At 38.0% G+C, this 16,955-nt stretch overlaps 2 protein-coding genes across 2 annotated transcripts; one reads left to right on the forward strand and one right to left on the reverse strand.

Annotated features, from left to right (window-relative positions):
- Positions 1-585: 585 nt before the first annotated feature.
- LOC118349014 (probable 2-carboxy-D-arabinitol-1-phosphatase) lies at positions 586-1,896 on the reverse strand. The gene is made up of 4 exons (XM_035692134.1): positions 1,544-1,896; positions 1,360-1,438; positions 887-937; positions 586-762 (listed from the first exon to the last, which is right to left on the reverse strand). The coding sequence occupies exons 1-4, from the start codon at positions 1,759-1,761 to the stop codon at positions 625-627; spliced, it is 486 nt and encodes a 161-aa protein (XP_035548027.1). The 5' UTR covers positions 1,762-1,896; the 3' UTR covers positions 586-624.
- A 10,514-nt stretch (positions 1,897-12,410) lies between these two features.
- LOC109020807 (patatin-like protein 2) lies at positions 12,411-15,808 on the forward strand. Its single transcript, XM_035692401.1, has 7 exons — positions 12,411-12,461; positions 13,905-14,051; positions 14,172-14,356; positions 14,459-14,654; positions 14,785-14,946; positions 15,153-15,458; positions 15,584-15,808. Exons 1-7 carry the CDS (start codon positions 12,411-12,413, stop codon positions 15,806-15,808), a joined length of 1,272 nt encoding a protein of 423 aa, XP_035548294.1.
- The last annotated feature ends 1,147 nt before the right edge of the window (positions 15,809-16,955 follow it).

Genomic DNA, 16,955 nt, shown 5'->3' on the forward strand with positions numbered 1-16,955 from the left:
TATTCTAGAAAAAATTCATCTAAATACTTTTACTAAGAAAGACTTCCCCTATAAAGGGAAAATATCCATTAGACATTATACTTGGCCAAATTAAAAAAAAAAAAAATACTCATATGGATTAAGAGACCCAAATTACTACAAAAGGATGAGTAGTTAGAAGAGATGGTTCAAGGACTACTACCCAGGTTGTTATTGTGTGGTTCAAGTCTGATATGCCAATAAAGAAAGTCATCATTATATTATAGCAAACAATATGACCCAACATACAGCACAACAGTAGAAATGAGACCATCCTCAAGAAGTTGATGAAAGATGTTTAGCTGGGTTGATTATCAAAACCATGATTCTACGAGTTAGAGTTTAAACCATGGAGAGCCCCAAATAGTTTACCGAGAAAATTTAGTTCAGTTGATCATCAAAACATCATTATTTCATGCTGCTTTCTTTAGGCCTCTACGTGTGTGGTACAAAATCATACTTTACAAAGTAAAATTGATTAGGTCAAAGAAAAATGACTTCAAAGTGATTACTCTATACACAACTATAATCAAAGATTCACAATTGAACCAGCACAATCATCTCCTCACATCTGTTCTAGTAATTAAAATGAAATGATATGAATTTTCAAGAAAGTAATTTCTCGATGCTTACCTCTAGCCCACCACAGCTGGCCGCAATTATCTGTGCAGTTTCGAGAGCTCGTTTCAAGTCAGAAGAGTATACAACAGAGATGCTAGGCTCCCTGGATAGTCTGTCAGCCACCTTTAAGAAAAAGAAGATTAAGTTGTAAGGTTGAAGCAAAACAGAGAAACTTCCACAAGGCTCATAACCATCTTGGTTTTTGAGGCGAAACCAAGGCGCGTAAAATCTATAGGTGATAACTTACAGCAGCTGCTTGTTGTCTTCCAGCATCATTTAGTTCAACATCCAGATGTCCCTGTTTAGATATGCGTTGCTTGTAAAAGTAGAAATATTGGAAAAAGTGAGGCAAAAACCATATAAATATATATATATATATATATATATATATATATATATAAATATAGGATTGATAGGAAAACCATATAACAATCATAGGGTGATGAAATGGGATTTGTAGGATTATGATCTATTTCCTATATAAATGCCATTTGAATTTGTAAAGTTTTGAAAATAAAACACAAATATTGATCTTGAAATACGAAAGAACGCAACTTTTATAGAACACAGAACAATAATAAAATTGTATTTTATTTTAATAAAAAGCGGCACATACCGGTGCTCATACAAATAGAAAATAAACCAATTAACAGGCGCCTTTTCAAAACTCAACCAAGCCAGTTTTCTACACCTTGAACTCCGAAAAGAAGAAAGAAGGACCTGAATTCTTCCATCGGCATTCCAGTCTGTTTCACCGTGACGCACCACAATTATCTCGGCATTAGTTGGATTTACGACGCTGCAGAGGACCAAAACTTCAATGTTAAAGCTAAAAAAATTGACAAAGATAGAGAAAAAAAACAATCTTCTAATCGAAGGATGAAAACGGGGGGTCGGATCGGACCTAGAATCGACCTCGGCCATGTAGGAATTGGCCGTTCTTGGTTGATGATTTGTGCGACGACGAGTGAAGGTTAAGCTGCGTGCACCGTTAAATCCGAGAGAGATTTTAGCTAGGGGAAATGTCAAGTTTGGAGGTGGGGGGTGTATTGGCTGTGAAGAAGTAAATGGAGAAGACAGGAGTGGCGGAGTTGCAGTGCGCCAGATGCGCAGTACGATCATAACTTCCAATTCATCTGAATCTCAGCCGGGAGATTTTAGAATCAGAATCTGCTTCCGTTACGTCTCCGACTACGAGGAGTTCAACATCGTTGGGCCGTGGCCTCGGAATTCTCTGCACAACTTGTTTGTGCCCACTCCATAGGACCATCGGCATCTCAAAATTTTGTCAACAGAAAAATATTTTATTAAATTTTAGAAAATGAAAGATAAAAAAATTAAATAAAAAATTAAAAAAATTATTTGAATATAATTTTTAATATTAATTTTTTTTTAATTTATAAAATTTATATTATTTTTTATGTTTTATTTTGAAATTTGTAAAAATTACATTATTTTTTGTGTTTAAATAATGATTATGTAATAATTAGATGAAAAAATTTAAAATTTAAAATTGAGAAGTTTTTTATATTTAGGTGTTGTTTGTAAATCAAATTATAAGAAATTTTGAAAATATTGATAATTTTGAAAAATTCTGATAATATCCAAACATGACCTAACTACGAGGAGTTCGACCATCGTTGGCCCGTGGGCTTGGAGTTCTCAGTCTTACAACTTGTTTGTCTAAATTCCCCAGTTGAAGCATATAAGTTAGATTTCCTCTATGAAACTATGAATTTTAATATGGGGATTGGATATAGTTTTATGGCGTGTACATTTGGATTAATGTGTAAATTTAGGATTTATGTAAATAAAAATTTACTTGTTAATGGTAGTCTATTTTTTTAAAAGGAGTGTGGGAGATATGCATCCTAATACTGTATTATTACTCTGTTAATAATACCATTGTTATTCTTCTGAAATTTTGTTGAGACAGTAGATATTCAAGGTCTCATTTTATGTGTCTTACCTCATTTACAGTTGAAATCTTTAAACTTGGATAAGAATTTGAATGAACATAAATTGTTATGGGATTAAGATCTATTAGAGTTCCCTAGAGTGGGGAGTGACAGAGAAAGAGTGAGCTTTATAATATCTATAGCCGGTCAAAGTGAGATTTTCAGGCAACTTTAAATACTCTTATATATCTATCTCTCAGAGGAAAGCTACATCGGAAGTCTCTCTCTTGGGGCTCTCTTGGGTGACAAAGGTGAGAGTTAGAGTTTGCCATGAGCAAGGTGTCTCCTTGGTTGCAACCAGGGGAGGATTGGTGTGCATTAACATGGCGGATGAATTATCGTTTCAATATGGAAATTTAACGTTAATAGAGAAAGAGCATCAAGAAGTTGTGATAGAAGTGGGCGATGTTGAGGAAACTCTATTGCGGGGTAAGCATTGTCTGATTGGTAAAATGATATCAAAGAAACCAGTCCCTTTTGATGTCTTTTGAAATATTGTGCTGAAAATTTGGAAGGTAGTTGGGCCTATAAGATTTTCGGACATTGGTGAAAATATGTTTATCCTAGAGTTTCAGTCATTTGGGGATTTATTGAAAGTTAAACGTGGTTGTCCTTAGATGTTTGATAGACTTTCGGTGATCCTTCAGGAATTTGACGGTTACAAACCTATTAAGGATTTGAAGTTTGACAAGAAATTTTTCTAGGTACAATTCCATAATCTCTCTTTGGGTGGCATGAATAAATTGGTAGGGGAGAGATTGGGCTCTGCTCTTGGTACTTTGCCATTGGTTGATGTTGATCAAAATGGTATAGGATGGGAAAAGTATCTGAGAGTTCAAATTTTACTTGATCTTAGTAAGCCATTACTTCGTGGTCTTATGGTTAACATCGGAGGAAGTAATACATGGGTAACTTGTAAGTATGAATGGTTACCAAAATTTTGTTTTTCTTGTAGTGTAATTCTCCTTGGATCAATGGGTTGTGTTCCTGCAACGCCTCTGCATTCTTCTAAGTCAAACTCTTCCAAGTAATATGGAGTTTGGCTTAGGGTTGTGAAATCTACAATGATACACTCAGTTATGACTGGGATAATTGAGCAATCGAAGGAGGACATGTTTCGACTGAAGATGGTGGGTGGCGAGCAGTTGACCACTTGGGGTATGATAGTTAAGGGCAGTTCTCAGATGAAGGAGAGTTTGGTCTCAGAGGGGATATGTATGACAATTATTGGAAGTTCACTGTTTACTAAAAACTCGGGACAGTTAGATGAAAATATTCAAAATTTGAATCCCTGTATTCAAAAAATAACTGACCATAGGGAGAGTTTTGGGGGGAAACTGTCAGATATTTTGGGACGTATTCAATATGAATTGGAGGAAATTGGGAAGAATGTTAAGAATTATAAAATATCATGAGGTTGGTAAAAAACTGTTAGATGATCCTACTGTAAAAATGTCTTATCTGGGGCATATTTCTAAGGAACAAGGAGGTATGATAGAGAGGTAGGATTTGGACAAAAGATGATTTGAATGTGGATGATGTGGGTGTTGTGGAAATAGGGACAAGAGTCACACGATCATGAAAGAGAAGGGCTCGCCTAAATTCCACTAATTCTAGTTCTAATACAAGGTCTGTTACTCAATCAAAAAGGAAGATAATGGACATAGTAAGAGATAAGCCAATCTAATGAAGAAATAACTAACAGTGGGAAACTGAGGAAGAAAATAATTTCTGATGAAACAGCGGAGGCTAGTTGCCAGCCTTGCTAACCATTATGAATATTTTATATCGAGGACATGTTCGGGATCTTCATCAGATGGTGAAGGAATTTAGTCCCGACATTCTAATTCTAATGGAGACTAAATCTCATAGAACTATAATGGTTAAATTAAAGCATAAATTTGGTTATGAAAATGTCTTTTGTTATGGATAGTGGTAGTAGCAAAGGAGGGTTGCCTTTATTTTGGAGGGAAGGAATTGGTTTAAGTATCCAAAGTTATTCCTTGCACCATATCAATGTTGAGATTGCAGATTCTGGTGTTGATAGCACTTGAAAATTGACTAACTTCTATGGATACCCAGAGGTTGGGCAAAGAGAGAAAGGATGGAGATTACTAAAAGCTCTAAAGTCCTGTGATCCAGTACCATGGTTATGTTTTGGTGACTTTAATGAAATCTTATGTCAAGCTGAAAAGTATGGGATAGCATGGAGTTCTCCATTACAGATGGCAAGTTTTCAACAAGTTTTGAGTTTTTGTGATTTGAGTAGTCTTGATTATAAAGGACCAAGGTATACCTGGTGTAACGTACAATTGAAAGGATGGAAATTTCACTAAAGAAAGATTGGATAGAGTGGTGGCTAATAAGAGTTCGTATGCTACTTATCCAAATGTTGAGGCAAGTGTGTTACCAGCAAGGAGTTTAGATCACTGCCCTTTAATGATAAGGTTGACTCCTCAAATTGTCCATACTAAAAAACATAAGCCTTTATGTTTGAAGCCAGTTAGGTATTATATGAAGAATGAGCTAAAATTGTTGATATTGTATGGCAATCTGGACAGCCTAGCATGGATCACATACAACAACTTCAACATCATTTGCATCAATGCAAGGCACAATTAAAATGGTGGAGTATAGCTACTGGGTCCAGTATAAGGAAGAAAGTCAAGGATAAAACATCATTGTTGTCTTTTTGGTATGAGAATGGTGATGCTCATGGTGTGGAGGAAATGTAGCAAGCTCAAAAAGACCTAGATACTCTTTTAGAGCATGAAGAGATTTCATGAAAACAACGAGCAAAGCAACATTGGTTAAAGGGTGGGGATAACAACACTATGTACTTTCATCAGTATGCTAGCCAAAGAAGGAAAGTTAACCATATAGGCTATGTGGAGGATGATATGAGTTTTTCATATACTACTTAGACTTATATCATTAAGGCTTTCATGGAACACTTCAGATTTGTCTATGAAACTTCCAATCCAATAGGTATTGAGGATATTCTTCAAGATTTTAATATAAGGATACCATCAATTTTCCAAGGTGAATTGGAGAAAGCTTATACGATTGATAAGGTCAAGAAAACTCTTTTCAAATGGATCATTTAAGATCCCCTAGACTTGATGGTTTTTCAGCATGCTTTTATAAAAAATATTAGCACATTGTTGGAGATCAGGTTAGGATAGTTGTTATTAATCTTCTTGATGGGAAAGGATCGTGGGAGAATATTAATGCTATAGTTTTATGTATGATACCTAAGAAGAAAAATCATGAAGGTGGTAGACTATAGGCCAATAAGTTTGTGTAATGTGTTATACAAGTTATGTTCTAAAGTGCTTGCAAACAGGCTAAAACCGATATTGCCTCATGTTATAAGTCTATATCAAAGTTCTTTTGTTGCTGATAGACTTATTTCAGATAATATATTGGTAGCCTATGAGACATTTCATTCTATGTCAACTAAACTGAAAGGAAAGGAGGGTTACATGGCTTTGAAGTTGGATAAAAGTAAGGCATATGATAGAATGAAATGACCTTTTATAAGTTGTTTTACTATAGATGGATTTTCCTGGTAAATGGATAAGTGCAGTACTAGTTATGATGTGCCTAAAATCTGTTTCATACTCTGTGTTAGACGTAAATGGATAATTGCAGATGAAGTATTATAGACGTAAAGATTTCTTGCAACCTAGGTTGGGATGTCAACCTTCATACGCTTGGAGATCAATTCATGGGGCTAAGAGCTTATTACATGAAGGGTTGACTTGGAGAATTGGTAATGGAAGATCAATGTCTATTCGGAAGGATAGATGGGTTCCTAAATCTTGGACTTTTAAAATTTAGACTCATCCTACTGAGTTGCCCATCTCAGCAAAAGTTCATGAATTGATAGATATAGGTGGAATGAGACTATGGTGAGAGGTATTTTTAGTTCAGATGATGCTGAAGCTATATTAAAGATCCATCTGGATATGATGTGTAGAGAAGATAAATAGATATGGCAGTACACACAATCTGGATTTTTCTTTGTGGGAAGTGCTTATCACTTGCAAAAGATTATTACTAATAAAAGTATTGGTGAATCTTCCAACAACTCAAGTCAAGACATCTTTTGGAAACAATTATGGAATCTACCTATTCCAAAGGTATTTCATGTCTTTATTTGGAAAACATGTTATAATGGTTTACCAACAAGAGCCAATTTAATGAAAAAGAGGATGCTTACATCTGATATGTGTCTAATATGTGGTTTGTATTTTGAAGATGTGACTCATGTCCTGTGGAATTGTGAGGCAGCAAGTGATGTTTGGAGTCTTGGCTATATTAAGATACAGAAGATGAGTGCTTGGGGTTCAGATTTTCTATCCTTTATGAAACATATGTATGAGATTTTAGATCAACAAGAGTTTGCTGAAATGGCCATGATCTTGAGGAAGCTATGGCTCAGAAGAAATGCTGTAATATATGAGCAATCTTTCCTTCATCCTACAAGTCTTGTTTGCCAAGCTAGGGAGTAGTTATAGTAGTATCAGAGAGCCAAGATAGAAAGAGTACCCCACAACAGTTGTAGACAAGTTGCACAACAAGGTTGATCACCATCTGACAGGTCAAGGGTTAAGGCAAATTGTGATGTTGCAGTTGACAAAGTACATTCTCGGATAGGTATTGGGGTGATAGTAAGGGATTTAAATGAGAAAGTCTTGGCAGTCTTGTGTGAACCTGTTGTCTTTGGTGCTGATTCCACCTCAGCAGAGGCTAGAGCTGCATTGGGTGCATGTGTGTAGTGAGATGGGATTTGATCAAGTGATGCTAGAAGGATATATATATATATATATGTATATCTATCTCACGCTGTAAGCCCCTCGTTCTGAAATAACAGAAGCCTTGTAGTTTGGTCTCTGTTTGAACCAGTGAAACAATAGATGTAGCACAGGTGTTTGAAATAATGCCTAAATGAAATCATCTTGTATAAAGAGTTATGTGATTCTCTCGTACATCCCTCAGTACAATGATCCTAGTATTTATAGCAGAACAATTACACATAATAGCAGAAATATTCACAAGAGAATTTATTCTAGAAGTTTCCGTAATATTCCATAAGGACAGAGTTTGTTATGCAGGTTGTTGTGGACGAGCAGCAGAGGCAATGGCAGTGCCATTCTGTTGAAGATGTGCACTGGACTCAGCTGGAGAGAAGTTATCCTCTATGGCTGATTCGGGTGGACTGAGCTTAGCTGTTGAGGAGTTATTCGCTATGGTAGATTCACGTGCTCTAACATCCCCCCGCGATTCAAGCGGTACCGATGAGATGGTGAGGCTTGAACGGAGAAGTGCAAATCGCGCCGAGGAGAGTGGCTTAGTGAAAATGTCTGCAATTTGTTCCTTACTTGGGACAAAGGAAACAATAAGAGTTTTGTTAGCAACACGATCACGTATAAAGTGATAATCAAGATCCACATGTTTAGTCCGTGAGTGTAAAACTGGATTCGCCGAAAGATAAGTTGCACCAATATTATCACATAACAAATGAGGTGCGTCAGAAATAAAAATTCCCAATTCTTTTAATAAAGCTTGTATCCATAGAAGTTCACACGCAGTATTTGCCACTGATTTATATTCTGCTTCAGTAGAGGATCTAGCAATAGTAGGCTGTTTCTTAGAACCCCAAGACACTAAGTGAGACCCAAAATAGACACAAAAACCCCCCGTCGATTTCCGATCATCCGGGCAACCAGCCCAATCAGCATCCGAAAAGGCTGTGAGTTTAAGAGATGAAACAGAAGAGAAAAATAGGCCAAGAGAGATGGTGAGTTTGAGATAACGCAGTATGCGTTTGACAGCTTGCCAGTGAGATTGGTGAGGACTGTGCATATATTGACAGACTTTATTGACTGCAAAGGAGATATCAGGACGAGTGAAAGAAAGATATTGGAGGCTACCAACAACACTCCGATAAAGCTGAGGATCCTCAAAGGAGGATCCATCAAGAGCCGAAATTTTTGCAGAAGTTGACATTGGTGTTGTCACAGTTTTAGACTCATGCATATTAGTCTTTTGTAATAAATCCGAAATGTAACGAGACTGAGATAAGAAGAGGCCTTTGGCCGTGCGACATACATGAATTCCTAAGAAGAAATGAAGAGAACCTAGATCTTTGACAGGAAAGGTAGCCGACAGAGATGAGATAAAATCAGTAATGATGGAGGAATCAGAGGCGGTAACTACTATATCATCCACATAAATAAGAACATATATAGAGGCAGTAGCAGATGTGAAAATAAACAGAGATGAATCTGAAATGGAAGCATGGAAACCGAGGGATATTAATTTCGAGCTTAGCTTTGCAAACCAAGCCCTAGGGGCTTGTTTCAAACCATAAATAGATTTTTTTAATTTACAAACATAAGAAGGAAAATCAGAATGAACAAACCCAGTAGGTTGCTGCATGAAGACATCTTCTTCTAAGTCCCCGTGCAAGAATGCGTTCTGTATATCCAACTGATGAAGGGGCCAGTTCCGAGACACTGCAAGAGAAATCAAAAGCCGTATAGTAACAGGCTTAACCACCGGACTAAAAGTATCCGAATAGTCAAGTCCAGCTTGTTGATGGAACCCTTTGGCAACAAGACGAGCCTTGCGCCGCTCAATGATCCATTTGCAAGCCGTTTGGTTTTAAGAACCCATTTGGAGCCAAGAAGATTTTGAGAAGGATGAGGAGGGACGAGAGACCATGTTTGGTTTCGGATGAGGGCTTCAAATTCACTGGCCATGGCAGCACGCCAGGCAGGGAATTTTGAAGCTTCCGTGTAGGAAGTGGGTTCGTCGGGAATGGAGAGAACGGTAGAGAGAGCAGCGGTATGTTTCGGTGGGGGCCATAAGACAGTGCCATCGTTTCTATGAAGGGGACGGGTTATGTGGGCTTTGGACCGAGTGGTCATGGGATGATGATTGGTGGAGCTCGAATGAGTGTTTGCTGGGAGAGAGGAGGACTGGTTTGGAGAAGATGTCGAAGAAGGCTGCGCAGGAGAAGAATCAGAGTGAAGCGGCGCAAGAGAGGCCTGAGGGGTAGTTTCGGAAGGAGTAGAGAGAAATGAATTAGGGTTAGGATTGATGGGCTCATGGGTTGATTCAATATGAGGCGGGTTGGGCTGGACGGGATTGAGAGATGAGGGAGGGGCCCGATTGATTAGAGAGGGAGTTGGCTGGGCCGAATATGAGGCCTGAGCAGAATTGTTTTGAATAGAAGAGAAAGGGAAAGAAGTTTCATCAAAGCGTACATCCCGAGAAATATAAATTCGACCAGATGGAATATGTAAACAATTGTACCCTTTGTGATCAGGAGTGTAACCTAAGAAGACACAGAGTTTAGACCTCATGTCTAGCTTGTGATTATTAAAAGGTCGAAGGTTGGGCCAACAGGCCGAGCCAAAAACCCGTAAAAAATTATAATCAGGTGAGGAATTAAAGAGAGACTAAAAAGGAGAGAAATGATGAAGAGTGGGTGTGGGCATTCTATTTATGAGAAAAACTGCCGTTTTAAAAGCATCAACCCAATATTTGAGAGGGGTTGAAGACTGGGCAAGAAGAGAAAACCCAGTTTCAACAATATGGCGATGACGTCGTTCAACGCTACCATTTTGTGCATGAGAGTAAGGACAAGAAATTCTATGAGAAATTCCTAGTTTTTGCAAAATATCATGAAAGGGGCGGAACTCACCTCCCCAATCTGATTGAACAGCTATAATATTTTTGGAAAAGGTATTGCGAACAAATGTGACAAAGTTTAGAAAAATTTGAGAGACATCAGATTTTGCATATAAAGGAAAAAGCCAAACATACTTTGTAAAGTCATCTACAATAGAAAAATAAAATCTAAAACCACTGGAGGATAGCACAGGCGCAGGTCCCCAGACATCTAAAAATAACAACTGAAAGGGAGATTGAGATTGAGAAGAGGAGAGCGGATGAGGAAGAGCATGAGACTTGGCTTGAAGACATGCTGAGCAAGGGGACAAAGTGGATGTGAAGGTGACTGGAAGATGGTGATGTCTTATTGTAAATGAGGTGATCCGAGGAGATGGGTGACCAAGACGAGCATGCCATATGTTGGATGAGGTCCGTTCGCCAATGAACGCATGCCGTGAGGGAGTTGTGACATCCGCATCATCAGTTGGAAGGATGTACAAGCCATTCTTAACGGGGCCCTGAAGAAGTACCTCCTGGGAATGTAAATCCTTCACAAAAAAACCAGAAGAATTAAATTCAAAGAAAACTGAGTTGTCCAAACAAAATTGACGAACAGATAATAAATTACGAGAAATGAAAGGAACATGAAGTAATTGACGGAGAAGAAAATTGCCAGAAGGTGTCGGAAGTAAGCCAGAGCCAGAATTCTGTATAGCAAGGGATGATCCATCTCCAATTGTTACTTGATCTGGCCCATGATAAGGGGAGGACTCGAGATTAAGTTTAGAAAAATCAGAGGTGAAGTGAGTTGAAGCAGCAGTGTCTGGAAACCAGTTTAAAGATGGTGCGGACGTGTTTGAAAAATTAGTAAAATTAGCTGAGAGAGAAGGAGGTGGTGGAGACTGATATGCATGATCAAACCTATGATAACAGGAAATAACAGTGTGACCAATGCGATTACAGAGTTGACATGTGGGTCGATTGGTCTGAGAAGTGGAAAAAACATTCGAAGGAGATGGAGAAAAATTTCGGCCACCCCTTCCACGCCGAAAGCCACGACCACGGCTTCGATTTGGAGGAGTGAATGAACCACGCACACTGGAGTTGGCAGTGAAGGAAGTCTGAGAAAGTAGAGAGTATGTTTGGTGAGCAAGGCGTGATTCATGGTTGACAAGGAAGCTATAGACTTGAGAAATAGAGAGAGGATCGGGACGAGTAGTGATGGACGATACTACGGATTCGAAATCAGAACCCAATCCTGTCAAGAAATAGATGATAAATTCAGACTCAGGGAGAGGATGTCCAGCGGCATTGAGAGAAGCAGAGAGGGCTTTAGCTTTGTGAAAATAGGTGGAGATGGAATCTGATCCTTTTTTGAGAGTTGCAAGTTGAAATTTCGTATTCATGAGATGTGCAGTGGATTGAGCGGAGTATAGTTCATGAAGAGTTTTCCAGATTTGCTGGGAGGTGGGACAATCAAGAATTTGAGAGAGAACTGTCTCGGTGAGGGAGGAATAAATCGCGGACATGATGAGTTGATCTTGAGTGCGCCAGGAGATATAGTTTGGATTCGGGGCATCATCAACAATGGAGGGAGGCATGGGAGTGGATCCGTCGACATAGCCAAACAGTTGGTTGCCGCGGAGGAAGGTGGTGATTTGGGCATGCCAAAGTAAATAATTGTCGATAGAGAGTTTAATGGTTATGAGCTGGGCAGCGGAGTTGGTGATAGAGGGATTCGGAGAAGCTGATTTAGAAGGTGCCATGATGATCGGAGAAAGAAAAAATGGGCGTTGGCCCTATTCAGGCTCTCGATACCATGTTTGAACCAGTGAAACAATAGATGTAGCACAGGTGTTTGAAATAATGCCTAAATGAAATCATCTTGTATAAAAAGTTATGTGATTCTCTCGTACATCCCTCAGTACAATGATCCTAGTATTTATAGCAGAACAATTACACATAATAGCAGAAATATTCACAAGAGAATTTATTCTAGAAGTTTCCGTAATATTCCATAAGGACATAGTTTGTTATGCAGGTTGTTGTGGACGAGCAGCAGAGGCAATGGCAGTGCCATTCTGTTGAAGATGTGCACTGGACTCAGCTGGAGAGAAGTTATCCTCTATGGCTGATTCGGGTGGACTGAGCTTAGCTGATGAGGAGTTATTCGCTATGGTAGATTCACGTGCTCTAACAGTCTCTTCCAGCCCGATTTAGTTCCCAGAGATCCCAAGGCGGCCATGCATGCATGCCCAAGAAGCACAAATATCCACCATTCTATGACCCATACAGGACCTAGAGTCTGGATCACCCATCCCCATCCCCTGATACTGATAAATTGTAACCGTTACCTCGTAGAATACGCAAACAATCACAGACAGGGTAAGGCATCCAGAGCTGCTACAGCCAAATTTCATTTGAAAGGCACATGCACTTGGGTGCAAATTAAGGACTGTTTTGGAGATGCCGAGTCTGCATAGGTAGATCAAGTTTTTATAATAATAATAATAATAATATCCATTATATGAAGAAGATCAGGCAATTAGAAAGAATTGCAGGCATATTTAATGGTTTTAAATTGGGTCATGTGATGCACCCAGTATTTATTTATTTATAAATAGCGTTTACCCGTATGGAGGTCAGGGCCGAGCAATGCAATTTAATAGTACATTAGATGAGCAAATTGGATATATATATATATATATATATAGACGTGATTATAAGTAGTAGTGGCTAGCAAAACATGCACATGTGGAGCAGATCTACTGGTCCACCGAAAGTAATTAATGGGGCAGGTTGCAGCTTTCTATATATGAATATTCTATACTAATCTCTAGCAAAGAGCACTACCAAACCAGTTTTGTTTATGAACAAATCATCAACGCGTTCCTCGAGCATCAACTTGCAGTACAATATATATATATATATATATATATATATGTCAGGGATGATCATCGATATCATGATCATGGAGATTAGGTCTTCGATGACGACTAAATATTACACTAATTAGCTAGCTAACAACCATGTGGAGATTCATGTGGTCTTAAAATCTTAATTTTTATCCTATATATGCAAATACATATATAATATAGTAACATGTGATTAATGCGAGTGTTTTGAGTTCAGCCATCATCAAAGTGAATAGTTAGGTTCGTACATATATATAGGAGGAGATCATTATTTTAATTATGGAAAAAAAAACTATACAATAAGTCTTTGGATCAATATAAAGGCAGACATATTATAATTTTTTAAACAAATTAATGTTATATTAATATAAGAATAATGTTACATACAATCGTAAAGTGTACAAGTGTCGTACAGTCGTTTTGAAAAAGAATATGATCTATTATTAAAAAGTTAATTTTTTACATGTGGATCTCATATTTCTTTATTTTTTTTAAAATGATGGTGCAGCGCTTGCACACTCATAACTGCAACTATCATTTCTGATTATATAAATCGACATAATGACATAGCATTATGAGTTTGACAATTACTTGAAAAAAAAATCTCAAGTTGAAGGCCGTGATATATATAAATATTGGACATATATGCTCGATAGACAGCATTAAGCATCTAAGTGATCTCAAGAACACAAAATTCAATATCAAGAAGCTAAGCTCTTTAATTTTGATCCGAATGGAGAGTACTACTGGTCTTAGAAAGGGAAATATGGTGACTGTGTTGAGCATTGATGGAGGTGGCATCAGAGGGATAATTCCGGGCACCCTCCTCGGTTTTCTTGAATCTAAGCTTCAGGTACGTACGTTCCTAACTACTAATTCTCACCAACCATAGCCATAGCCATGGCCAGCTAATTTTCTCAATTTCCGATTTTGTTTCCTAACATTCTTATGTACTGTTTTATGGTATGTTTAGGCAATGGATAGACCCGATGCAAGAATTGCAGATTATTTCGACGTAATTGCAGGAACAAGCACAGGTGGGCTAGTCGCCACCATGCTTACTACTCCCAACAATAATGACAACCGTCCACTCTATGCTGCAAAGGACATCACCAACTTCTATTTAGAGCACTCTCCCAAGATTTTTCCCCAGCACAGGTAAAGTTTCAACGAACCCACATGACAAGCAAAATGCCTTCCGTTCGAAGTTTTTTTTCCAGTTTTTACTGCCAAGTACTAAAGTACTCGTTGTTGTGGAAGCAGTCGGAAAAGCTTTGTGGATTCAATAAAAAGCATGTTTGGTCAAGCAGAAGGGCCAAAGTACGACGGGGAGTACCTGCGGTTATTGACAAACGGGCTACTTGGCGACTTAACTTTGAAACAGACCCTGAAAAACGTGGTCATCCCGACCTTCGATATCAAGCTCCTTCAACCAGTAATCTTTTCGAGAACCGATGTACGTATGAACTTCGATCAACAATAAGCTTGTAGCTAGATTATATATATAGACGGCAAACTTAAACGAGTACTTATTTGAATTGTGTAATTTACATGGACTCGACCGGCATTTATACATTTTTCTGCAGGCAAAACTGAATGATTTGAAGAACGCTAGGCTAGCAGATGTTTGCATTGGCACCTCAGCAGCACCCACTTTTCTTCCAGCACACTACTTCGAGACAAAGGATGCCGAGGGAAACAGTCGTGATTTCAATCTCATTGACGGCGGGGTTGCTGCAAACAATCCTGTAAGTAGTTAATCGGATCCCCCTTTATAAACTTTCTTGATTTATATTGAACTAATTCTCAAATTAGTTCTAAAGTCCCGTCTAGTTTTTTGTCCGAATTGAAGAGGCTAAAGTAGAACAGATATAGAGTTTATATTTCAAGTTTATGCCTCAACTTAAAAGAGGATCTTTCCAGTTCTCTGATCCATTATGAATTAAATGTGCAGACTATGATGGCCATAAGCCAGATTTGGAAAGAAATTCTGATGCAAAACACTGATGATGATCGTATAAAACCATTGGAGCACAGCAAGAGAATGCTGGTTCTATCATTGGGCACGGGTGCAGCCAAGCATACACAGAAATACAGTGCAGCCGCAACCTCCAAATGGGGTTTGCGTGATTGGTTGTACGACAACGGTGCCACACCATTGCTTGATGTTTACGGAGATGCAAGTTCTGATATGGTTGACTTTCACGTCTCCACCCTCTTCCAAGCCCTCGATTGTAAGAACAATTACCTTCGTATTCAGGTACGTACCAAAAGACAATCATTACCATATATTTAACCAAAAGATTTATGTAAAAATGACTGATTGAATCCATATTTCAATATGCTATATATATACCAATAATTTATGCATGGCCGGTTGTATAGGATGACAAGTTAACAGGAGAGGAATCGACTCTTGACATTGCAACCTCGGAGAATCTGCAAAGGCTGGTGGAGATTGGAAAGGAGCTATTGAAGAAGACAGTGTCAAGAGTGAATTTGGATACCGGCAACTTCGAGGAAATTAAGGGTGGGAGTTCTAATGAAGAAGCACTTGCCTATTTTGCCGAGCTGCTCGTGGAAGAAAAGAAATTTAGGCAAAACCAATGAAGTAGTCAATGATCAGAAGTGTGTGATTTTAATTATTCATGTCTTCAACATCGATCTCTTATATATATATATATATGTATATATGTATGTATGTATGTATGTAATCATGTGTACGTACGTACGTTGTCGTCTTGGGCCTTCCGATAACCATGCATTAATCAAGCTGGAAATTAATTATAAGTTCATCATGTTATTAATTAATTACATAGACAGAACCTAAAATGCATGGTTTCTATCTGAAATTGTGAACTCTAGCTGTGATTGAAGAAGCTGATCATTATAACTTTAATGCATGATATATAATATTAATTTTGGTAGCATTATTCCCTCAGAGTTTTGTACGTGCCTGCATGTTCCACCTTACAAATTATTTGCGGGATCATGTCATTTTTGGAACACGTACGTGATGTTATCATGCACCAGGTGAATTTTGAGTCAATTCACAAGCGGACTGCAATTAATTAATGCAATTATTTTGAGTAAATATTATAAAAATTATTTTAAAACTTATTTTAATATTAGTTAATGCAATTATATCATTTTATTAAAAATAAATTTTAATTTTATAAAATTACCTTTCAATTCATATAGAATTGTAAAATAGTTATAAATTAATATTTATTTAAAAAAAGGTTAACAATTGGAGATCTAGTAGTACTGGCTGCATGCCATGGTACTGCGCGTGAATGCTTGCTGATCAGATGTATGTAGTTAATTCATGCACCTATCGACTAAACTATAGGGGCCAAGGCCTCTGAAGTTCTGAACAGCTCGTTTGTGCCAGTGCCATTAATGTTGACAAATTAGCACAGATTTGAAATGCAAAGTACTCGATCCCTAGCTAGAAAAATGAGAGGAAAAAGAAACACGAAAAATCTGCTGTTCAGAAAGGCTTAGGAGGCTATGAGAGGAAAAAGAAGGTAGCTCAGAATTGTTATTCCATGAAAGGCTTAAACCTGATGCTCCAATGCGTGCCAATCCATCACCCTAGGAATTACACTCCTTATATATATGTCTATAACAGAAACATATATAAACCATCAAAGAGCCTTGACAATTCCTCCCAGTAATCATCTCACTTCCTCGTCACGCCGACTCAAAGATAAGGACTCTTTTAATTTCTCACCTACCCAAGACAACCAATATT

Source organism: Juglans regia, chromosome 7 (genome assembly GCF_001411555.2).
Source record: "Juglans regia cultivar Chandler chromosome 7, Walnut 2.0, whole genome shotgun sequence".
In the NCBI taxonomy this organism is placed as follows: Eukaryota; Viridiplantae; Streptophyta; class Magnoliopsida; order Fagales; family Juglandaceae; genus Juglans; species Juglans regia.

Bases quoted from the DNA above. Each gene is read 5' to 3' on its own strand.
- LOC109020807 (XM_035692401.1), top strand. From the start codon at position 12,411: ATGGCTGATTCGGGTGGACTGAGCTTAGCTGATGAGGAGTTATTCGCT. The intron at 14,052-14,171 runs GTACGTACGTTC...TGGTATGTTTAG, and splicing joins TTCTTGAATCTAAGCTTCAG to GCAATGGATAGACCCGATGC. The intron at 14,357-14,458 runs GTAAAGTTTCAA...TTGTTGTGGAAG, and splicing joins AAGATTTTTCCCCAGCACAG to CAGTCGGAAAAGCTTTGTGG.
- LOC118349014 (XM_035692134.1), bottom strand. From the start codon at position 1,761: ATGATCGTACTGCGCATCTGGCGCACTGCAACTCCGCCACTCCTGTCT. The intron at 938-1,359 runs GTCCTTCTTTCT...ATATCTAAACAG, and splicing joins ATGCCGATGGAAGAATTCAG to GGACATCTGGATGTTGAACT. The intron at 763-886 runs GTAAGTTATCAC...TTTTTCTTAAAG, and splicing joins GAAGACAACAAGCAGCTGCT to GTGGCTGACAGACTATCCAG.